This window comes from Notolepis coatsorum (genome assembly GCF_963971535.1).
Source record: "Notolepis coatsorum genome assembly, chromosome: 15".
Taxonomy (NCBI): Eukaryota; Metazoa; Chordata; class Actinopteri; order Aulopiformes; family Paralepididae; genus Notolepis; species Notolepis coatsorum.
In genome coordinates, this window is record NC_140179.1 from 51758146 (window position 1) to 51784455 (window position 26310).

At 42.4% G+C, this 26310-nt stretch overlaps 1 protein-coding gene and 1 long non-coding RNA gene across 5 annotated transcripts in view; one reads left to right on the forward strand and one right to left on the reverse strand.

Annotated features, from left to right (window-relative positions):
• cep55l (centrosomal protein 55 like) overlaps positions 1-26310 on the reverse strand; it is a 71366-nt gene that overhangs the window by 28025 nt on the left and 17031 nt on the right. For all 4 annotated transcript variants that reach the window (XM_084330666.1, XM_084330665.1, XM_084330663.1 and 1 more), the window contains exons 5-6: positions 17024-17077; positions 6638-6770 (exon numbers count right to left, since the gene is read on the reverse strand). In XM_084330666.1, coding sequence (XP_084186792.1) covers positions 6638-6770; positions 17024-17077 — 187 coding nt within the window. The remainder of the gene's footprint in view (positions 1-6637; positions 6771-17023; positions 17078-26310) is intronic.
• LOC311241762 lies at positions 11052-11967 on the forward strand. Its single transcript, XR_014620572.1, has 4 exons — positions 11052-11193; positions 11309-11427; positions 11547-11759; positions 11865-11967. It is a non-coding gene; the product is annotated as an uncharacterized lncRNA (long non-coding RNA).

Below are 26310 nucleotides of genomic sequence, written 5' to 3' on the forward strand. Positions count from 1 at the left end.
GATATGTTCCGTACCACATCAGACACAATGTCCACAATACGGTCATGACGAGCGATGTACAGGTGTTTGTATGCATTACATCCGTTTGTTATGTGTGCAATGGATTCTAGGTGTTGTGAATCCTGATGGTTTAAACAGAATGGACTGTGAGTTTGAGAATTCCTTCATAAGAACTAAAATAACAACCACATGGAGACAGCCAGGGGGCTAAACACACACCCCCACTGTGTGCTACGGGCCACCATCACACACACACACACACACACAGATGTGTGAGACACATACAAAAAGGAGGTAGTCTTACCATTAGAGACAGACAATGATGTGTAAACATAAATACACCAGTGACCAAACTCCGAGTCTCCCTGAGGTATCACACTGATTGTCTGCCCACCTAGGACAGGCCTGGTCAGGGACCGACAGCTACTCCACTCCCAGGCCTCTGTCCCGGCCTTCCTTTAACCTTAATATGAAGCCCTACCCCCACTGTGTGCTATGGGCCACCATCCCAGACTATTTTACGGCTGTGGGTAGGGCGTTCCACATTGTTGTGGCATAATTGCGAAACGTGTTTAGTCCCTTGTTTGAGCCGAATCTGGGTTGAACATGATTTGTGGAACTCCCTCTGGTGTTGTGGTCCTGGAATTCACTGACCTTTGGGAAGTATTTCGACATGTACATGGTGGTAGTGTATCTTGTAGACCAGGCCCATTGCAAGTTGATGTACTCTGTTGTCTACTCTAAGCCATCCTAGGTTGTCAAAATGGGCAGGGGTAAGGTCAAGCAGTAGTCTGACCAGTTTGTTTTGTGATGTTTGTAATCTTGTTTTTAGTGCCTTTGAGGTGCTTTGGTACCATGAGGTACAAGCATAGTCGTAGTACCCTTGAATGAGTGCTCCTGTTAGTCTTCAAGGTATTCTTGTTTACCAGTGAGGAGATCCGGTATAAGAATCGAGTTCGTTGGTTGACTTTTTTTTATTACATTGGTTGCCATTTTGTCACAGGATGGAACCCAGGTAGGTAATTTCATCTTTCCTTGTGACAATATGCTGAGTTTGTTATTTTATCCAAGAGAGAGAGAGAACTCGCACACGAATTAGGCCCTACCTAATTCTAATACCTAATAAACTACCTAATATATGAAATGCAGAGATGCCTTGTCATTTCAGTACAGATTTTTTATACCCCAAAATTGATAAAGGGTTAAGGTAGACTAGTTAGTTGAACCGAGGTCTGCTATTATGGACCATGTGCCATAGACTCATTAGACTGTATATACAGGGCAGGCAGACGTTAAATAAATGATTGGTCCAAGTGGGAAGACAATATGTTGGTTATTGTTATCCTACCTTTAAAATGGATATGGTGATCCTTATTCTTTTCTTTCTCAATATACTCCTGAACTGGTTTTCAAGCAGCTCTTGCCCAATTGTATTTAGTTGTAAGACTGATTCTGAATATTATTACATTTATAGAAATTAGATTATGTTTTGCCAACAAGTTGATAATGAAACTTTTTGGTGAAACGCGTATTATGACTTGTTTAGGACTCGAAACTTAAAGGTTAGGACTTGGGACTCGACTTGGGACTTGTCAGTCTTGACTTGGGACTCGACTTGGGACTTGCCTGTCTTGACTTGGGACTTGACTCAGGACTTGAGTACCAAGACTTGCGACTGACTTGAGACTTGCAAAACAATGACTTGGTCCCACCTCGTACTGCGGAACATTATTAGCACTGGTAAGCCATCTAACTTGGCTCAGCAGTTAGAAATTACTTCTGAACATGGTTACAACACTAGAGGGGCCGCTTCTGGTAACATCAGAACAAAATCAGCACAAAAATAAAAGTTTCTCAAACTCACTGGCATATATAGGTCAATAGCACTCTGGAATGCTCTGCCGAAAAACATCTCATCCACAATACATAATAAAATTACTTTCAAAACAAATATTAAGAGATATCTTGCAAACATGTCAAGTATGTGTTATCTGTGTATTATCTTTTTGTTTGTTTGACTGGAATGTTAGATTTTATAATGTGAATTTGTATATTTGTATAAATTTTTTATTCGTGTTTTGTCAAGTATGTAACTGTTATCTGTGTATTTTATCTTTTTTTTGTTTGACTGGAATGTTAGATTTTATAATGTGAATTTGTATATTTGTATTAATTTTTAATTTGTGTTTTGTTTATATTTTTATTCATATTTTTTGTTGTACATTTGTATTGTATTTGTTTTGTCCAGGACCCCAGGAAGACTAGAGGCTCTTTCATGTGTCTCTAATGGGGATCCTTTAATAAATATAAACATAAACCTAATATGTTTTGATCCGTGTCTGGTTAGGTGTGCCGTCACGAGTCACCTATTATGTTTTCATCTGTCTGGTCAGGTGCGCCGTCACCGAATATGTAATTTTTTGCATCCGTGTCTGGTCAGGTGCGCCGTCACCTAATGTTAATATGTTTTCTTCTGTGTCCACTGACCACTGACAAACACAGTGGGGGATGTTTTAAAAATATAATTTTTGCTTCACCAAAAAATTTGGTCAGCAGCCGCCACTGGTGTATATCTTCTTTTATACAACGGCATGCAAATTTCTCGATTCTGATTGGCTGAAACAGTCATTTTACACGTCTTTATTGGCAACAATCCACGCTGCTGGCCCAGGACCCGCCCACAACCGACCCACATCACATCACTCCGCCGGATCACAAGAAGGTGGCCAATAATATTTACAAATGGATATGTTAATGGCGACTAAACGACTAAATATGAAGCGATTCTGTCAAGGGGAATGTGTTAGCCCTTTAAACAATGTTGGATGATGTAATTGATGGGTCTTGAGGCAATCTAGAACAAAAGAAAAATCGCGGTTTGATTGATAGATTAATTGATTGATTTAAATTTCTACTTCCTTCTTGCTACTGACTGCAGCGTTCTCTCTCACTGTCCGACGCTGGCGTACCCACAAACACACACACACACATACACACACACACACACACACACACACACACACACACATACACACACACACGCACACACACACTGTGACACACACACACACACACACACACGCACACACACACACACACACTCCTGTCTGCAACAGCGGGGGAGTCAGACTGAGAGAGAAGCAGCGCTGTTTTAAGTGAGCATGGTCTATTGAATTGATTGATTGGTTGATTGCTAATTTTATTACTGTACCCCTGGTTTCCAACTGGTTACGTTTAGGCTAAAAGAAATAAATAAAAAAATAGGGCGAAGAAAACGTTTTTTTCCTATGCATTCCCTTAACAATTGTGTGTATTGAGCCGTACTGTATTGTACCCATTCTGCATCTGGTAATAAAATTTTCAATCAATCATTCCAATAATACACAGTTGGATGTGTTAGTTGGTTGGATGCACTTCAAGCTGCTTCCACATGAGGCAACTTCTCTCAATCATTCCAATAATACACAGTTGGATGTGTTAGTTTGGTTGGATGCACTTCAAGCTGCTTCCACATGGAGTTGTGGGAACTACTTTTTCTGGCGGATGGTTTTTTCAATAAATCTTCGATTAATGTGTGTTTATTGTATAGAAATAAGGTTGGATGAATCTGGCAGTTGTATAAAAGCTTTACACCACGTGCAGTCGTGATTTGTGACCAATAAACCATGCCTAGGGGGGTCTAACGACCCTCGGCTGCGCCTCGGGCCTAACAACCACCCCTAGGCATGGTTTATTGGTCACAAACCACTCCTGCGTGTGATGTAATGCTTAAGTATGTCATAAATGTCTGGATGTAACAGTACTGTATAAATGTCATAAATGTTATGATGAATTGAAAATGGGGGACCCTGATAAACAAGATGAAAGTATTTTTCTGGTCTGCATCCCCTTAACACATTCCATGCCATAACTTATATCCATCAATATAGCCAGTCTGCCACCACTGTAAGCCTATGGAGATGTTCACCTTCTTTGCAGGGCTATAACTTTTTAAATTTTATTGCTAAATTGACATTACTATGGCCCATTCAACATCGATTATCTATCGTTCAGGATGTAGGAACGTTATACTTTTTCATTCAAACATTCATACAAAAATACCTTCTCGAATATAAGTATGTTTTTTATTGTTTTCTGCAGTAATTCCTAGAACGTGAGTTATAGGCCTAAACGCATATATAGATTATAGATTCCCGTTTATCCCGATACACGCTATATAAAAAAAATTCAACTGTATATGATCCTATACGTTATGCGTCATCATGCGCGGAGGAAAGGGGGGGGGGGGGGGGGTCGTTTATAATTCCGTGATCGTCAGTAAATGCTTTATGTAGTATGGGTGATATATTGATCAGATCGGTTTGCAGTAAAATGAATAAACAATTGGGCTGAAAATAGCGTTAGCGTCCTCTTACGGTGCGTCAAAGAGACTGGCGGTGAAATATCCCAAGTATAGGACGTCGATCGCCTAGGTCCATTTCCGGTTTGTATGTCGCAATAAACGCCAAAATCATATCGATTATTACGTTTATAAAGCGATCCATTATGTACATAGTGTCTGTCGAGAGCCTTGCGACAATATCCGACAGCCGGATGAATTTAATCGACGCACACCTCCCACTTCCTGTTGTTCGAGTGTAACTCGCCCGACCATCCACCAGGCGGCGGTATTGAGCCGTCGTTGTATTGAGCCGTAGGGTCCAGCTGCAGCACCGGAGGTGTATATATGAATTATGAATGCCATGGCGAAAAAATGAAATATTGATCTCAATATCGCTGTACAGTGTGGTCTGGCGGTCAAAGCATGGCGGGCAATAACGTGTTACAGCGTGGATGGCGGTGGATGTGTTAACAATTGTGGGTATTGAGCCATACTGTATTGTACCCATTATGCAATCTGTTAATAAAATGTTCAATCAATCAGACACACAGTTCCTCTCAAGATGTAGTCAGTTACAGATTACCTACAAACACGACTAGGTTCCCTAGTATACCGTACTTTTCGCACTATAAGCCGCACCTGACTATAAGCCGCAGCAGCTAAATTGAATGATGTGTACATATATAAGCCGCACTGGACTATAAGCCGCATGTGTTTTAATGTTTAATTACCATATGTAAGGAGTGGAGACTGCGGCTTAATTTGACTCAACACGGGAAACCTCACCCGGCCCGGACACGGAAAGGATTGACAGATTGATTGCTCTTTCTCGATTCTGTGGGTGGTGGTGCATGGCCGTTCTTATATTGAGCTTTAAGTTCCCACCTCTACAGAGAATGACTCCCACCTCTACAGAGAATGACTCCCATTGGGACACAATACTGTCGGACAAATAACAAGAATTAACTCATTTGTATTAAGTTTAGCAAATAAGGGAACAGATAAATAACATTTCACTGCAGTAAAAAAAGCAATATTTCGATTTTCGGGTTTTGTCCACATATAAGCCGCACCGTTATATAAGCCGCAGGGTCGAAAAATGGGGGAAAAAGCCGCGGCTTATAGTCCGAAAAGTACGGTAGCTGGACCTGTGTGTTATGAGCGCTGCTGCCTCACACATTTACATTTTGTCATTTAACGGACGCTTTTATCCAAAGCAACTTACAAGTTTTGTACAACAAGTCAGCAGGAAGGGTACAACTCTATCAGCTGAGTAACAATGTTCATCAAAGTGTTGAGTGCTATAGTGTTGGTTAGTATATTAGGACAAGTGCATGACAGTAAGGTTATTCAGGGTTAGATTTTATTTTACAGCAAGAAGGTCCTGGGTTCGAACCCCAGCAGGGGGCCTTTCTAGTTTGCATGTTCTCCCGTGTTCACGTGGTTTCCTCCAGGTACTCTGGTTTCCTCCCACACCATAAAGACATGCATGGCAGGCAGGGACTACAGATGAAAACAATTGTTTACGTACTTTACTTTCTATTTTATACTTATATTATACTTATTTTATACTATCTTGTTATTTTATCTAGCATTCTAGCACACTCTCAGGAGCAAAACAAAGAACCATTTCATTTCAAAGTATTCTGTATTTCTGTATGACAACTAATAAAGAAACTTGAACTTTAAAACTTAGCTCATTAGCTAATTATGGCACATTTACATTGATGTGGAAAGATGTTGATTAATGTGCACTGTCCCTGGGTAAGAAATCTATAAAAATACACTTTGTTGATGTGCAGAATCCAATTTAATATTCATCAGGGTCAAGGGCCATAATGCGTGGGTCGTGCGTGCCTTGGGGTTATATCCACAATAAATGGTATTTAAACTGTATCCAATGACTTCCAGCGGTTAATGAACTCTGATGATCACATCATAGTAATAGTAATAATTATTATTATTAGGGATGTGCGATATTATCGGCCTACCGATATTGGCATTAAAATGTAATATCGGAAATTATCGGTATCTGTTTTCAATATATATTTATTTATTTATTTACCGAGGCAAGCAAGTAAGAATAAATTCTTATTTTATTTATTGTGAAAAGTATGCATAATGTTGTGTTTTTTGGGGGGGAAACGCCGCATATATCGGTTGATATCGGTATCGGAAATTAAGAGTTGGACAATATCGGTATATCGGATATCGGTAAAAAAGCCAACATCGAACATCCATAATTATATCCAGTACCATCTGCGCTGGCTTGCGGCTGGAGAGCCTGGCTGAGCTGCTGCTCCAGCTCCTGTGACCGGCTCACGAGCCACTGCACGTGGGCCTCCCTCTGGTGGTCGTACACCAGCCACTGCCTGTTCTTCTCCAGCACCTGGTGGACACACACACCCATGCTTTATTCATGTCCACAGAAATGGAAGCAAACACGGGACAAGTTTTACCGATACATACTTAAAAATGTATGCTCTGTAGTGAGAAAAGTAATCATGGTGTTGCACCCGTCCTCTGCAAGAGGTCACCATATCAACCTGCCCAAAAACGTTTAAAAACTCTTACAAATTTGAAAATATATGAATCAAATGAAAATGAATCTACTGTCAAAAGTTGTGTCCTCAGTTTCTGTCAACACTTTTTCCTAATGCTGGTTAAATCAGGCAAAAGTATGGTCAGCTATATCCCAGAGGACCCCCGTTACCACTTCTGGTGTATTAACACTTTGGATGCCACGCCCAAGATTTCTCGGGTTTACACCCCGCGGGTTGAATGCCCACGCCTGAGAATATATATATATATATATATATATATATTTTTTTTTTATTAGCGATCTGAAATCATATTGCATCAAGCGAGCCTACCGTTGGATATCCAGTCACCCCAGGCTCTCAGATGTGAAAAAAGCACCCCCTATCGTCTCCCAGATGGTAAATCACCCTTTTGGATTGGACTCAATGAAAGTGAATGGGAGAATGGATTTCTGACTCCACATTTTACGTCTCACTCACGCAGCCGGCATCGGCCGGCATCACTCCGGAGCCTGAAGAGCAGCGGGGATTATGTGTTCTACTGTACACACGGTGGATCAATACAATTATCGATTTTTTCGAATGGTGATCAGGAATTGGAATAATCCATTTGGATACCATCCAACCTCAGGTAAGGAATCTATGTTATCAGTCTTAGGATAATCAGACTCGTTTTCACGGATATATAAGCGTTTCCCCTATATGTGATAGGAAATAAGAGCAGCGATTATCAGCACGAGGCACGAGCATGCGTGCGCACACATATACTATCGATCATCTAGCGTTTATTTGAAAACGATTCATAAATAGGCAGACAAATGACAACGTTCTAGAATATTCCAGTAAAAGGCGATTATCATAATGGGTTGTTTTTTCCGCGAAAACGAGTGATTTTCAAAATGCTATCAAACGGAAATGAAGCGATAAAAAAACAATCTACCATGACAATGTTGACTGGAAAATGAGTCTTTGATAAGCGACGGGCAGATTAGACACATAGCCATAATTTAAAACATAGATTAGGCGATATTAAGTTAACATTGGAGTGGATTTGGGCATTCAAGGGGGTAAAAAGGAAAACATGGACTGGCTCTCAAAGTGTTAAGAATGCAGCAGTACAACACATGGTCTGGTAAGTTCCACTTGTGTTGATATTAATATAAACAATGTTGTTGATATCACCGAGGTCACAGTGTGCAACCCAGATTCGGCACAAACAAGGGACTAAACACATTTCGCAATTATGCCACAACAATGTGGAATGCCCTACCCAGAGCCGTAAAAAGATGTGAATCCCATTCCCTACCCACATCAAAACCACATCATGCCCCTCTCTGCCAGCACTATAACCATATGGAGTGGCTCACCTTCTTTGCAGGGCTATAACTTTTTACATTTGATTGCTATATTGACATTACTATGGCCCATTCAACATCGATTATCTATCGTTCAGGATGTGGGAACGTTATATTTTTTCATTCATACATTCATACAAAAATACCTTCTAGAATATAAGTATGTTTTTAACGTTTTCTGCAGTAATTTCTAGAACGTGATTTATAGGCCTAAACGCATATATAGATTATCGATTGGCGTGTCTTCCCTAGACACGCTATATTAAAAAATTCAAATGTCTTGATCGTCACTAACTGCTTTATGTAGTATGGGTTGATTTATTGATCAGTGACTCGCCGTGACCAAACCCGATTTGATCCGCAAAGGGGGAGGTGCTCTGAAATGAAGAAAATGTCTTGCTGTTTAGAAAATCCTAAAAATCGATATCTTGATTTTTTTTACATATTTGAATTGTCATTGATGTGTTCCCTTATTTGCCCTTAGTTGCAAACTTAAATACAACTTGTAAATGAGGTAATTATTGTTATAATAGTTCCACAAATTTTCTTCCAAGTGAGGAGAAAAAACTACACGCGCGGGCTGTGGGGCCTGTCCACAGGGGTTAAGTACTGTACTTAATAGGTGTTAACACACAGACGTCATTAGCTTTAGAATAACACACTATTAATACACTATCTTAATGTTATAAGTTCAGATGATTTATAAGCAACGTAACGCAGTGTCTAAAAAAAAGATTAAAAAAAAGAGGCCTTTACGGCCTTTATAAAACGTGTGTTTTAACTTAATTAAAAACCATTAAAACACAGTTCGAATTTTATGAGCGAACGAATTTCGGTAGGGTGCATTTTTTCCAACCTAATGGCTAAAAGTAAATTAATTTAATACGGAAACGGAGTGATAAAAAATGGCTTTTTCATCGGCTTTTTCATTATTGTGGGGGCCCTGATGTAAACTACGCTGCGGCGCGATGAGGGCGCGTTAACCCTTTCACTGCCACACTACAGAAGCTTAGTAATGCTTCGCCTCAACTCCGTTTCTGGTAGAACTAGTGAGCGAATCTTTAATATTTTTTTTTGATTCATATTCAGAGGTAATTCGTCGAGATATTTATAATTGGTATTTAGCCAAAATAAATATTAGAAATATGGTGAAAAAAACTATTTATCCGTTTTTTTATCCGTCACTACCACACTACAGAAGGTTAACCTTTCACTACCACACTACAGAAGGTTAACCTAGTTGTTGTGTCTTTCACTACCACACTACATGTATTTACATCTAAATGCTTATTGGTCAGGCGGTGACGTCATTAAGTTGATGCCATTGATCGGTGAGTATTAAACAGAGAGCAGGGCAGTGCATGTTTGCCAGTCACCATGGAACCCAGTCAGCAACCCACAGCGAGGGCACTTGCCGAGGCATTAAACCGGTTTGCTCACTTCGGAGCACACTGTGTTGAAGACGAACGCGCTTTAGGAACATTCATCACGGATTTCTTTCCGCAGAAGAAAAATCCAAAAAGAAACTCAGATTCTGGTTCAGAAGAAGAAGACAGTTGTGACGAGTTAGAGGCAGATGATGATGATGGTGACAACACTATTGAAGACGAGGCAGAGCCAGAAAATGATGGTGATGGTGGTGATGGTGACAAAACTAACGGATTTGAAGACGAGGCAGAGCCAGAATCTGATGATGGTGACAACACACCTAACGGATTTGGAGACAAGGTAGAACACGTAATGTGCGTTGTGGAAGTTGAATCTGACGAGAACCACGAACGCCAAATGGAAAGACTTTTGCGATTTACTTGTAAATGCGTCCAGGTTGATAAAGAAAATGACATTCTTAATCGGCGGTCATGTATCACAAAATTGGACCGTGATGAAGTTTACACAAGGCGTTTTGAGATAGCGGCTCTCGAAGAGGATCATAAAGACTTGATTATTATGGCGCAGCTCCAGGCTTTTGGTCGAAAGTCAGAATGGACTATCGGAAATAAATCGTTTTCCAAAAAAAGACAACGTGCTTACACAAACTATTTCTTCGGGGCGATACAAATCTGCCGTGAAGCTTTCCTCTTCATCCACGGGTAAGTTATTATTATTGTCTATTTAAAACTAATAGTACATCATGCCTATTTTTTTTTAAATGATAATAAAATCTTGAAACTTGATTAGTCTTGTTTATTATCAGGGTCCCCCATTTTATTAAAACTAATTATAGTACATTATAGTAGAGTATAGTAGCATAGTATAGTATAAAGTACCGGTACTTGACAGGTACCGGTACTTGTGATGATGATGATGATTGATGATGATGATCTAACTATCTCTCTCTGTCTCCACAATCATGTAGACTGGGTGTGGTACAGACAGGTACCGGTACTTGTGATGATGATGATGATTGATGATGATGATCTAACTATCTCTCTCTGTCTCCACAATCATGTAGACTGGGTGTGGTACAGACAGGTACCGGTACTTGTGATGATGATGATTGATGATGATGATGATCTAACTTCTCTGTCTCTGTCTCCACAATCATGTAGACTGGGTGTGGTACAGACAGGTACCGGTACTTGTGATGATGATGATCTAACTATCTCTCTCTCTGTCTCCCCCCCCCCCTCTTCTCTCCCAAGAATAGGTAAGGATCGCTTGATTGCAATAAGCAAACACATGTCAGAAAATGGCATGTGTCTTCGCACAAAAAAGCGATCACCACACAACAACAAGCATTGCATAAAATATGAAGATATCGAAAAAGTAGTTCAATTTGTGTTGAATTATGCAGAAGATCATGCTGTTCACCTCCCTGGACGCCAGGCACACCAAAAGAACTTTACCGGTCAGCTGTTACCATCTTGCGTCACGAAGGCATCTGTGTGGCGTTTATATACCAAGGCAATGCCAGTTGGTAGGTGTAAGCAAATCTTTGTCAAAGAAATAGGTCAAATAGGTCTTTGTCAAATAAAAACAAAGCTTGAAAATGAATGACATTGTGCTAACATGTGTTCTTATTAATCTTTCAGACCAGCGAGCAGTGGGCCTGTCCACATTTAAGTCCCTCTGGAGGCAATTACTGAGTCATATCAGAGCAATCAAACCAATGTCTGATCTTTGCTGGGTGTGTCAGAAGAACAATTATCTGGTTAGTGAACATCACAGTGTTATGAACTTTGAACTGCAACTTCTGTATGAAAAGTGTTATACAAATACAGTTTATTATTATTAATATTAATCATCATTTACTTAACTTTTTTTTTTCAGATTTTCAAAAGTGCCAATCTGCCAGAGGCTGAGAAGTCTGCAAAGCTGAAGCAGCAGGAACAACATCTGGCGCATGTAACCTCAGAGCGGGCTGCCTACAAGGGCATGCTTAAAGCCGCCAAGGAGATCGGTGATGGTCTTTCTCTGGGTGGTCATGTGCCACCGGCAAGCAAGCCCTTGACAATGCATTACAGTTTCGACTACGCTCAAAAGGTGACTACATACCAAGCCCTCTTTCACAACATCATGTTATAATTGTTATAACTACTGCATTGCTCCCTTTTTTTTCTTTCTAAAATCCTTATTCATTTATTGCAGGTGCACTACCCATCAGACCCCCTTCAACCAGGGCCCATGTACTTCTTGGCTCCACGCAAGTGCAGCATATTCGGTGTTTGCTGTGAGGCGATTCCACGGCAAGTCAACTACACTACAGAAGGTTAACCCTTTCACTACCACACTACAGAAGGTTAACCTTTCACTACCACACTACAGAAGGTTAACCTTTCACTACCACACTACAGAAGGTTAACCCTTTCACTACCACACTACAGAAGGTTAACCTTTCACTACCAGACTACAGAAGGTTAACCTAGTTGTTGTGTCTTTCACTACCACACTACATGTATTTACATCTAAATGCTTCTGGAGAGGCCATCAGAACATTGAACATTGACTTTAGCATGTCTATTTTTATCTCGTGTTATTTTAAATGCTAATAAAATCTTGAAACTTGATTAAGTTTCTTGTTTATTATCAGGGTCCCTTTCACTACCACTACCAGTCACCAGACTCATTTTAATAACAAAGAGCCTCAGACTGGAAAGCTGCCAGGTGTTAATTGCCCTAGAGAGAGGGGGGCCATGGATTACAATGACTTCTGGGTAGTGTTGTAGTTGTTTCACTATTGTCACTGAATAGCCTGCTCGTCTCTTGAAGGCTATTATCTCTGAATACGTTTTGTGATAATCACCATGAATCATAGGAAGTAGCTTGCAAAGTATCCCACCAAAATGTTCAAGTGATGGCTTATTTTGAAGGTATGAATCTGTACTTTCATAATATGTAAAAAAAAAAAAAATGAATATCCCTCAACATGACCCTGAAGTCCATACCTGGGCACAGATGGTTTGTAAATAAAGAAATGGACAATCGGCTGAAAATAACGTTAGTGTCCTCTTACCGTTCGCCGACGAGACTGGAGGAAAGATATCCCACTTATTTGACGTCGAACTCCTAGATCCATTTCCGGTTTGTATGGCGCAATAAACGCCGAAATCATATCGATTATTGAGTTATGGCAGCGATCCATATGCACGCCAGTGTTTGTCTGGAGTACGGTAACGAGATGTGACTGCCGGACGGATTTCCCAGATGCACCGATTTCCACTTCCGGTTTGACTTGAATGTAACTCGCCCGATCATCCACCAGGCGGCGGTATTGAGGCGTTGCAATATTGTGCAGGGTCCCACTGGATCACCAGAGGCTGGGTGGCTGAATTATGAATGCCATGGCGAAAAAATTAAATATGATCTCAATAACGCTGTACAGCGAGGTCTGGCGGTCAACGCATGGCGGGCAATAACGCTGAACAGCGTTTCAGGCGGTGGATGTGTTAAAGAGCACCTACAGGAGGCTGCAATTCTAAACTGGCCACCGTAAATGTCCAACCCCCCCACCCCCTCCTAATAGACAGTCTCCTCCCCACCATATGTATATTCTCTCCCCACCGTATGTATATTTTTTCTCCCACCCACACACCCCCTCCTAATGTACAGTCTCCTCCCCATCATATGTATATATTCTCTGTCAGGATCTATGGGTAACAGTACTGTATATTTACATATCGTATATGTCACAAATGTAACAGTACTATATACCTGTATTTATGTCATGTATGTCCCTATGCCATAAATGTCATGATGTCAGACTCATGTATGTTGTGTATGTCATAAATGTCACCATGAATTGAAAATGGGGGACCCTGAAGTAAACAAGACAAACGTCTTTCTCTGGTCTGCATCCCCTTAACACTTTCAATGCCAACAACGCTATATGTCGTTTGTTCATGCCGACCGTTCATTGCCAACGACGCGATATGTCGTTTGTTTTTTTATTAGCGATTTGAATTCATATTTCATCAATCTAGTCTCACGTTAGTGCTGCAAACTCTGAGCTCCATTGGGAAAATACCGCCCCCTATCGTCTCCCTGTGGTACTGCATTACCTTTGTAATGGATTGCATGAAAACACATGGGGGGGAATCCAGCTTCCTCATTTTACTTCTCGCGCAAGCCACCCGAGAGGATCGGATTCATTGTGGACCATCAGAACAGCGTGGAATACATATTTCCAGTATGCAGCGTTGGAACAATAAACGCGATCGATATTTGGAATGGCGATCAGGAATTGGAATAATCTTTTTGGAGAACATCTAATCTGAGGTAAGGAATCTATTTTACCAGTCTTAGGATAATCAGAATTTTTTTCACAGAGATATCAACGTTTGCCCTATGTGTGTGTGTGTGCGTGCGTGTGTGCTGATCAGGAAATGAGAGAATCAATTTTTCAGCTCGTTTCTCTAGCGTGCATAAGTACACATATACTATCGATAATCTAGTGTTTATTTGAAAACTATTCATAAATAGGCCGAAAAATTACAGTTTTTTGTGTATTCCAGAATATTCCATAGAATATTTATATTTTCCTGAAACTTAAAAAAAACTAGCAATTTTCGAAATGGTATAAAACGGAAATGAACCGATTAAAAAACAATCAGTTTCGACAATGTTGACTGCAAACAAGTCATTGATAAGCGACGGCCAGATTAGACACATAGCCATAATTTAAGACATGGATTATGCGTTCACAAATGCGAGTGCTATATCATTGAAGTGGGTGGCGGCATTCAAGGGGGTAAATAGGAAAACACGGCCGGCACGGAAAGTGTTAACAATTGTGTGTAATTGAGCTGTACTGTATTGTACCCATTCTGCAATCTGTTAAATAAAGTTGTGTGTGGCGACACCGTCTTCCCAATAATGATGATCTTAGTCAAGACTTTTGGATTGAATTTAGGCATTTTAGTGATGTTATTGAGGCAGCTAGCAACTAAGGAAAAACAACATGGCTGCAGTGTACAATACATATTTCACATGAAAACGAAAGCCCTGTGTCAACTCCATCAAGAGTTGTAAGCTGATGGAGTTGACAAACCCTCCCATAACCTCTTAATGTGGTAATATAATATTACTTATGGAACATGGTAAAGTATTCCAATGTAATTTCATGGTTTTATTTACACATACATAAACCTGATTTACATGATTTAACTTTGTATACCCTACACTTGTGACATGTAGGGTATACACGGTATTGATCGTTGTTAAGGAATGTCATATGAATGTTTGAAAAATGTTTGAAAAATCGTGATAAAGAACACTACATTCAATCAAGAGGACAACTGACAAATCTTAAAAGTTTTCCAGTGAGTGACAAGAAGATAGATACCAATGTCCCGTCCAGTATAAAGCTATCCGTCTACAAGCTAACTTAGCTTAGCACAAATGAATGGAAGCGGCTACATACCACTAGAGTAGCTTAAGCGCCAGGAGAGGTGTTTTTGGCCAAAAGCTAGGCTAGCTGGTCTGTATCCATTTCCATACATTTGTGCTAAGCTAGGCTAGTTTACAGCCGGATAGCTTTCTACTGAATGCACACAGAGGAAATTGGTATCCATCTTCTTGTCTGACTCTGGAGAAGATGGTAAATGCATTTAACATAATGTTGGCGTGTTCCTTTAAAAGCAGCGGTTCTCAAACTACGGGCCGCAATTGCGATTCCAAACTCTAACCATAACCAACTTCGAAAGAGTCGCCTAAGCTTAACCAGTGATAAACTAGGCGTTAGGTATTTTGCAGGCTGTTAGACCCGGAACTAGGCGCAGAACTTGCCGTCCCACGATTGGCGCACACACATGTCAGTGGCCAATCAGAGCAACGCGGAAGGACAACTTGCTTGTGGGAAGTATAGACGCAACCAGGCCACCACGCAGATTGGATTAGGAGCAATGTGGAGCATACAATGTAACACTGAAAAATCCAACAGAGGTGGCAATGAAGCATCGGAGCTATGTAGAAATAAAGAAAACTCAGAAAAAGAAAGGAACCAGGTCCCGACAACGTGCAGGAGGCGGCGAAGGGACACGACGCTGAGAGGATGGAAGGTGCCTACGCTGACGCAGAACCGAGAGATGAGGACGAGGAGGAAAAGAGGGGACCTGAACGTATTCAAAGCAGATCAACTATGAAGAACGACAAAGGGACACGAGAAAGGGGCATGAAGGGAAACAGTGATCCAAGGAAAGATACAAGACAAAATCAACGTGGAAGAGCACCCAATACAAACATACACACGGGGGACCTGGGGATGAGAATAGATACAACAGAGGAAAGATAATTGAACAGTTACCCCAAGTAGTATAAAACTATAACACCAGAATTTAGAATAATTAACACTATGATTTACAATACACACGTTATAGACAAACGATTTGAAATGTATTTAAAAAAAAAAGGGACACACTGATTAGGAAACATATTGGGGAATAATACACGATGGACTGGTATGAAGGAACTACAGGATTACATGTGACACACAATACAAATGAACATGTGCATAAGAAAGCCAAATTCAGAACATTGACCGGGAGCTCTGAGGCCGTCCACAGAACGAATGTTGGACTTATATAGTGCGCATTTCGCCACTAGGAGAGCGATTACTCCTCACCCTTCCAACGGGGAACAGAGGGATACGACTAAGATCCTCTAACACCATGTGAGCGCCAAATGTTGTCTTTTTTCTTTGAGTTATGTTAGAATCCGAGTTATATTAGAATAGCAGTTGCTTTAAATGTGCACATGGACATTTGTGAAGGACAAGAATTCAAAATGTTGGACATGAGAGGCTTGGAGAATCTCCATTGGGGGTATCTCCGTCACTAGGGGGGGGGGGGCCTTCTCCAATAGGAGAGCCGATTCCCCTCCAAAATGCCAATGGGGGCAAAAAGTGCTAACCATATAGCTTATTTTATTTTCATTTAATTTAATTTTTTCTTATCGTGTTGTCAGTTTAATTTTTTAAGTCATGTTAGCATACATGTATATAGTGATATCGGTGACATGGGAGGTACAGAGGTGGGCAGGCTGAGTTCAGTGGGGGGGAATGTCGGGGGGAGGGGGCCATCGTTCCGACGGTTCGACCCGGGAGAGGGGGATCTTGCGTGTTGTGGGATCGGTATGGGTGGGGTGGGGTTTCCTGGGGCCCTCGGCCGCCATGGCCTGGGCGGTCTGGTCGCCGGGCCACCGGGCTTGGGGTCGGGGGGCCATTGAGGCGCCCCGACCGTCGGTTGTGTGATAGTAAAGGGTTAACCTTCTGTCGTGTGGCAGTGAAAGGGTTAAAGGCTTAGGTCACTCACGTCTCTCAGCTGGTCCTGCGCCGCCGCTAGGCTTGCAGGAGGAACCTGGGCATTCTGTTGAGACAAACACAACATGGTTTCACATGGGCCCAGGGGTGGAAAAGGTACCCAGAAATTACTTAAGTGAAAGTATGGGTACCGTCTCAAAATCGTACTCAAGTAAAAGTCAGAGTATCTGGCTAAAAACACACTTGAGTAAAAGTCAAAAAGTTTCTACTTTGAAATGTACTTTAAGTACCGCAGGATTAATAAGTTAATAACGTTAGCGTTAGTTCGGCCAGAGAAACAAATATACTAATTCAGTGGTTCTCAAACTTTTTACACCAAGTACCACCCGAGAACGTAGCTGGCTCTCCAAGTACCACCATATGGCTGACGTTAAAATACAGTCTATTCAGCTATGCACAGTTCACGCAGGAGGCAAATGTATTCCTAATACCATTATTTATTGTTAACTTTTGTCAGACACAGCCACAATGTACAAGGGGGTAGCACTAGAACTAGCAAACTCTTCCACACAACGCATACAATGCAAGGGGCATTGCACATAATAACTAAAATTCTCACATAGCAAGTGAGAAAATTAAGAACAACTGTATTTCAGCAAATGTACTTAATTCTCTCCCTCAGCAAGCAATTGACACACAGTCACACACAGTCACACACACACACAGTTGTTGTCCATTGGGGAAATATAGTGTGAAATATAGCCCCAGTCAGGCCACTTTCTAAGTGGGGGTCCCCCACCAGGAATAATTTTGTTACAAAGACTTAATTTCCTGCATTCTGGTGCAGGAATTTCTTAATTTTTAGCCTTTAAATTCCAGTGTTTGTGATGGGCATCACAAATTATTGAAAAAATAATAATAATAAAAAAAAACACATTCAATACATTTTCTAATTGTAACCCTTTAACACTTTCAGTGCCGAGCAGGGGGCGCTCATTTAGTGCTTGAATGCCCACATCCACTTCAATGTTAGCATTCAATTATGGCTATGTGTCTAATCTGCCCGTCGCATTATCAATGACCCATTTCCAGTCAACATTGTCGAAGCGGATTGTTTTTTTATCGGTTCATTTCCGTTTGATAGCATTTTGAAAAGCCCTAGTTTTCACGGAAAAAAGAAGAGATGCCATGATAATCGCCCTTTACTGGAATATTCTAGAACGTTGTCATTTTTCGGCCTATTTATGAATCGTTTTCAAATAAACGCTAGATTATCGATAGTATATGTGTACGTGTGCACGATGGTGCCGCGCGCTGAAATCGATTCTCTCAGTTCCTGATCGCTCTTAGAGTCAAACAGCCATATCACATTATAGGGGAAAAGCTTATATCTCCGTGAAAACGGGTCTGATTATCCTAAGACTGGTAAAATAGATTCCTTACCTGAGATCAGATGGTATCCATCCAATTATTATTCCAATTCCTGATCACCATTCCGAAAATCGATCCTTTTATTGATCCCACGCGTATACTGTAAAACACATAATCCCCGCTGCTCTGAGGGTCCAGCATGAAGCTGATCGACCCCGGTTACATGAGTGAGAAGTAAAATGTGGAGTCCGGGTTTTTTTTTCTCATTCATTTTCATTGAGTCCAATCCAAAAGGGTGAATTACCATCTGGGAGACGATAGGGGGCGCTTTTTTCACATCTGAGCGCCTGGGGTGGCTGATTTACCAACGGTAGACTCGGTTGATGAAATATGAATTCAGATCGCTAATAATAATAATTAAAAAAAAAACGAATATTCTCGTTATGGGCATTCAACCCGCGGGGGGTAAACCCGAGGAAACTCGGGTTGGGCAATCAAAGTGTTAAATGCCAGTTTGTGTGATGGCATCACAAATTATTGTTAAAATAACACAAAAACTAAAATATTTTCAATATATCAAATGCAAAGTAAATTTTTCTATGGGGGATTATTACAGGCTAGGCATGTGTCAATGATTAGCAGCAAGACAGATTTTAATTTTTTGTAATGTCAGATTTAACAACAACTATTTTCAGAAAAGTGGGAGTATTTCATTTTTTATCTGACATTACAAAAAAATCTAAAAATAAAGATTTATGACTGTTTAGACTGCATTACTCTCTGTCACAGTGATCTCCTGGTTGTTCCCCACTTAGGTTATCTAACTATCGCGCCACCGCAACTAGAAACACTGGCCTGGCCTGCTTCTAAGGTCAGTGGCCTGACTGCAAAAAAAATGTATAATAATAATAATAATTTATTTATATATATATTTTTTTATTAAATTTTTTCGAGTACCACCAGCAGTACCACCAAGTACCACCAGTGGTACGCATACCACAGTTTGAGAACCACTGTACTAATTGAAATTGTTGGACCTGCAAGATTTGTACTTTGTAGGTCTGCATTTTAAATGTAATTAGTACTAAAAAGTATGTTTTATTTTTTTACATTACATTACAAAGGCGGCTGGGTGGCGCAGCGGATATTGCGCTCGTCACCAATGCAAGAGACTCCGGTCTCGAATCCGGGTGTCAGCATTGCCTCCGGCTTGGGCCAGCCGTCATACTAACTCAATTGGCAGAGTTAGAGGGTGGAAGTCGATGGGTGGGGATTTGGACATTGTGGACAGCGACTCCTACAGGTCGGTTGGGGGACGCCTGCACAGCAGAGACAGGAAGTAGCGGGGGTAGTGTGAGCCTCCCATGCGTTACACCTCGCCACTGAGAGTCCGCGCTGGCAGATGAAAAGATGCCACAGGCTGCCTCCTTGTGTACCGGAGGAGACACGTGATGCATAGCTTCTATCCTCCCTACAACCGACCAGTGGGGGGCATAGTCGAGCATAATAAATAAAAATAAATAAAATTGAATAAATAAAGTAATACATTAAAATAAACTTTTCATCTGATAAAGATGGGGCAACTCTACATGCTAAATATTCAAACAATATTTGAATGTGTGTATGGTTACTAATTTTGGTTCCTACTTCTCTTGTGTTTACAACCTTACTCAATCTATCCCTGGTGCGTGTAGCTTATTGCCAGCGGAAGAGTGCAAGAATGCTTCCGCATTCGTCACCGCACGCCAGTACGGTAATGCGCCTTTCCTTTCGCCCCGCTCAGACAAAAGCATGTAGTACATTGCAACACAACGCAGCATTTCCGCGTACATTGCAACGAATCACTTGGAGTTTGAAAGTGATATCAGAAGAAACTACTCAACCTCGGCTGTCTTTAACTATGAGTGAACACAACGCATTGTAACGTTAACGCAGCTGTCAACTGTACTTTACTATGGAATATACATACAGGCCTAAATTACTACAGACCGGTGGCACGCACCTCTGTGGTCATGAAATGCTTTGAGAGGCTGGTCAAGGACCACATCTGTGGCTTTCTCCCTAGTAACATGGACCCACTGCAGTTCGCATATAGGACAAACAGGTCCACTGATGACGTGGTCTCCCAAGTACTACACAACACCCTATCTCACCTTGACAGACAGAAGGGGGGCTATGTGAGATTGCTGTTCATTGACTATAGTTCAGCTTTCAACACCATAGTCCCCACCAGACTGGTTGACAAGCTGATCGATCTGGGTCTGAGCTCCACCATGAGCACCTGGATCCTGGCCTTTCTAAGTGACAGGCGCCAGGCGGTCAGGGTGGGGGGTCATACCTCCAGCAAAATCACCCCGAGTATCGGGTTCCCCCAGCGTTCTGAGCCCCCTGCTGTATTCACTGTACACACATGACTGTATGGCCAGGTTCAGCTCCAACTCCATAGTGAAGTTTGCGGACGACACGTGGTGGTGGGGCTGATCTCTAACAATGACGAGGGTGGCTAGGTGGTGTAGTGGGCAAGGCACTCGCCACCAACGCAGGAGACCCTGGGTTCGAGCCCAGCTCTCTGCGTTGCTACCAGCTTGGCTGGGTGGGTCCTGGTCGTTGTAAACAGCGACTCCTACAGTTCGGTCGGGGCGCCTGCACAGCGAGGGAAGGATCTGGAGGGAGGTAGTGTGACCTTCCACACGTTACACTCTCCCAGTGAGAGTCTGCGCTGCCAGGCTGGCTGCCGGCTGGCTGCACATGTGTCGGAGGAAAGCATGCGATAGTCTCCGGCCTCCCGGACCAACAGTAGGGGGGGGGGGTGCGCAACAACCAGGAAGGGGGTTGGGAATTGGCATAACGACTAACAGTGGGATGGGAGAAAAATCGGAAAAAGGAGGGGGAAAAAAAGATAAAAAAAACACAAAAAAAACAATGACGAGAAGGCTATCGGGAAGAGGTTGATGAATAACAAGTCTACTTGTGAACATTGGTAAAACCAAAGAGCTGATTTTAGGAGAATACAGCAGGGGACACACACGCCACTGTGGATAAACGGGGCTATCGTGGACAGGGTGAGCAGTTTCAAGTACCTGGGAGTCCACATTACAGATTCTGTGGTGAAAAAGGCGAAACAGCGCCTCCATCACCTGAGACAGTTAAGGAAGTTCAGAGTATCTGTGAAGATACTCCACTCCTTCTATTCCGGGGCTGTAGAGAGCATTCTGACTGGAAACACCACTGCCTGGTTTGGAAACAGCACAGGACAGGAAGGCACTCCAGAGAGTGGTGCGCTCAGCAGAGCGTACTTCGGGTCTACAGGTATTGCACTACCACCCCTGCAGGACTTATATAACAGGAGGTGCAAATCCAGAGCCTGCAGAATAATGAAAGACCCCCACCACCCCAACAACAGCCTGTTCAAGCTGCTGCGGTCAGGCAAGCGCCTACATACACACGCTACGAGAACAGAGAGACTCCGGCTCAGCTTCTTCCCCCAGGCCATCAGAACACTGAACTCTCCACTCACAAGTACACATGAGCACACACACACACACACACACACACACCACAACCACTTTAAACAAAATGTCACTTTAAATAATGGAAAGATTGAGTGCCACGGACGTGTTATATCGTTAGTTCATGCCACCCCCTGAATGCCCAGTACGACAATTAGCGTTTTTAAAATTTTTATTAGCGATCTGAATTCATATTTCATCAACCGAGTCTACCGATGGGAAACCAGCCCCATCAGGAGCTCAGATGTGGAAAAAAGCGCCCCCTATAGTCTCCCAGATGGTAATGCACCCTTTTGGAATGGACTCAATGAAAATGATGAGAAAAAAAATCCGGAATCCACATTTTACTTCTCACGCATGTAACCGGAGATGATCCCAGTCATTCTGGTCCCTCAGAACAGCGTGTAATAATGTGTTTACAGTATGTAGCTGTGGATCAATAAAATGATTGATTTTTGGAATGGCAATCAGGAATTGGAATACCCTTCTTGGATAACATCTGATCTCCGGTAAGGAATCTATTTTACCAGTCTTAGGATAATCAGACCTGTTTTCACGGAGATATAAGCTTTTGCCCTATGTGTGATCGGTCTGTCTGTGCGCGATCGCTGATGAGGAAATAAGAGAATCGATTTTCAGCTTGCGTCTCTAGCGTGCAGACGTACACATATACTATCGATAATCTAGCGTTTATTTGAAAGCGATTCATAAATAGGCCGAAAAATTTGAACGTTTGTGTATTCTAGAATATTCCGTTTATTATGGAATATATAGATACAATTAGATACATTGAGTATAATGACAGTTAAAATTGTATATTGTGTATAGTAGTGTACATAGGAACCAGTTTCTCAGAAACTTAGCATGTCTATTTTTATCATGCACATCTTGTGTCTTACCCGTTTTTTTTTTTTCTATGTCTATTTTATTATTGTATTATTGCACAATCGATGCAGGCATGACCACCCGCATTTCACTGTATGCCCTGGTATGTATGTGACAAATAAACCTCTTGATTCTGATTCTTGATTCTCTTGGAAGTGAATCATCAGACAGCATTGAGCTCCACTCCGTCAATAACCTTCCAGCTGATCCTCTGCGTCCATTCACAATTCTGTCACCCTGACCCTGATCCCATGACCAGACAAGCCCCTAACAAGGACCTAATGACCAGGGTGGGAGAGGATCTCCTGGCTAAGGCCTCATGAGCCGCTCAGAGAGATAAACTTGACCCGGTCAGGTATCATGAACTAGTCAACTTTTAAAACGTGCGGCTATAAGCTAAAAGGCCAAAATCAAATTCTAAACCAGAGTGGATCGTGTTAAGAGACGGTGGAGAAATGCATCATCTCTTCGTTTTGTTCACTGCCAATCTCATTGTATTGGAGATCCAACACACAAGTATGATATTTAGACATGGTCCTCAAAATGAAGGAATTGAATGAGGAGCCTGACACCTGGGAGGAATGGTGGCGATGACAGGCATTGCTAGCTTACTTGTAAATTACTTTAGATGGAGGTGCATCCATCCAACTGTAACTGGTTGAGCCCATCCTACTGAGCGACGGATTATGTCATTGGCAATAATGTACTTTAGAAATAAGACACTGCCATCGGGTGGCCAAAAGAAGATCTGCACCCTATCACCCATATCACTATTATACTGATTAATTGATTATAGGAAAATGGCTGCCTGTCCTTTGTTAGGTTCTGAAGACAGGGTCTCTGACTCTAGACTACTCACCCACAGAGCCACCTACATTAGGTATTTTGTGTCTGCGTCTCCAGAGACTAATAGCAGGTAGACTACTCACCCACCCAGCTACCTATCTGGGTCTCTGTGTCTCCAGAGACTAATAGCAGGTAGACTACCCACCCACCCAGCTACCTATCTGTGTCGAAGCCTTTAAATCCTCGCTTAAGACCCATCTTTTCTCCTTCAACCTACCCTGATCACACCTGGTCGGGGACTGACCCTTAGCTTAATCTGTCTAGTTTAGTTAGGATGTCTGTTATCTAAGAATGTTTTAACCCCTGTCCCCGTCTCTCCGATAGGCCTTTCACACCGGCCGGGCTCCGCGCTAGAGCCGGTTCCCGAAACGTAATCTCGCACCGGCCGCCCGTTCACACCGGGATTAATTGGTTCAGAACGTGACAAATCGGTGCTCAGCTGGCACCGGAAACATTTTTGGTTCTTCCTCGCGAACCGTGACATCATCACAGGGTTCCCACGCTTGCCTTGACATTTCTTTCCATACTACCTCCTGATTTTCCAGGTACCATATTAAGTGATGATCTATAGGCCCCTGAAGTTTTCCGCCCCCATCCGCGCCCCGCTCCCCTCACACACACAACCCCCTAGGACACCTGACTACTTACTTGATTTAAAAGATGTGCCAGTCAAGCCTACATTGTAAATGCTTAGAGATTATGTCTTATTGATAATATCAATGCATGAAATAATGCAACAAGCTGTAGATGAACAACAATTTATTGAACTGGAACACGAGCACTGGGATTGATATATGTTCTCTCTTCCACTCCTCTCCTATCTCATCCTGTCCTCTTCTCTCCACACCTCCCGTCTCGTGTCCGCTCCTGTCTTCTCTTCCTACTCTTCTCAACTCCTCTCCACTGTTCTCCCTTTTCCTCGGTCATCCTCCTCTTCCATCTTCGCGGCCTCTTCTCTTCCTGGCTAACTGGCTCGTTATGAGAGCTAACGTTGGCTAGCTACTGGGGATCATCCCTATGTTCCCCGGGTCCTATGTTCCCCGGGTTCTATGTTCCCCGGGTTCTATGTTCCCCGCTTTGATTGATTAATAGATTGAAAATTTTATAAATTTTTATTATTTTATTAATTATTAATGTCCACCTTGTTTAGAACGGTTAAGCTTAGGCCCTGTTTCGAACTGGTTAAGGTTAGAGTTTGGAATCAGGGCTGGTGGTCTAACATTTTCAATCAATCAAAGCGGGGAACATAGAACCCGGGGAACATAGACATGCTCCCAACTACTGTACCTGGCGCTGGCTAACTGGCTATCGTTATGAGAGCTAACGTTGGTAGCTACTGTACCTGGCGCTGGCTAACTGGCTCGTTATGAGAGCTAACGTTGGCTAGCTACTGTACCCGGCGCTGGCTAACTGGCTATCGTTATGAGAGCTAACGTTGGTAGCTACTGTACCTGGCGCTGGCTAACTGGCTCGTTATGAGAGCTAACGTTGGCTAGCTACTGTACCTGGCGCTGGCTAACTGGCTCGTTATGAGAGCTAACGTTGGCTAGCTACTGTACCTGGCGCTGGCTAACTGGCTCGTTATGAGAGCTAACGTTGGCTAACTACTGTACCTGGCGCTGGCTAACTGGCTCGTTATGAGAGCTAACATTGGCTAGCTACTGTACCTGGCGCTGGCTAACTGGCTCGTTATGAGAGCTAACGTTGGCTAGCTACTGTACCTGGCGCTGGCTAACTGGCTCATTATGAGAGCTAACGTTGGCTAGCTACTCTACCTGGCGCTGGCTAACTGCCTCGTTATGAGAGCCAACGTTGGTAGCTACTGTACCTGGCGCTGGCTAACTGGCTCGTAATGAGAGCCAACGTTCGCTAGCTACTGTACCTGGCGCTGGCTAACTGGCTCGTTATGAGAGCTAACGTTGGCTAGCTACTGTACCTGGCGCTGGCTAACTGGCTCGTTATGAGAGCTAACGTTGGTAGCTACTGTACCTGGCGCTGGCTAACTGCCTTGTTATGAGAGCTAACGTTGGCTAGCTACTGTACCTGGCACTGGCTAACTGGCTCGTTATGAGAGCTAACGTTGGTAGCTACTGTACCTGGCGCTGGCTAACTGGCTCGTTATGAGAGCCAACGTTGGCTAGCTACTGTACCTGGCGCTGGCTAACTGGCTCGTTATGAGAGCTAACGTTGGCTAGCTACTGTACCTGGCACTGGCTAACTGGCTCGTTATGAGAGTGAACGTTGGCTAGCTAGTTAGCAAGATTGCACTGCTTACTAACTAACGTTGATAAACCCAGGTTTACCACACAGTTAAAACACAGCTACTTACATTTGAGGATAAACTTGCATAAGAAGTTTCACTCAAGTGTCACTGTAGATGCCAAGGCTCCCTTGGCTCACCAAGTTGCCTGCATCAAATTCCAACATCCAATATACCATATAGGATGCCAAGAGCATGCTCTACAACATGGGATCATCCATTTCTATCTACAGTAAAAGCTGTTCACATGTAAAGGGTTTTTATAAACTCATGTTAATTCTGTGCTCAATAGTTAAATTTTATTACACATCATCCAATACAATTTTCCAGGACAACTGTTTCTATTTCCATGTAATTGGTCACTTTTGCTCAGTTTCCATACCTGGAAAATGAAAAAATGTTTTCCAGGTACCGTGGGAACCCTGCATCAGTGGGTGTGTCATATTCTAGGCTGTGACGACGAGCGTA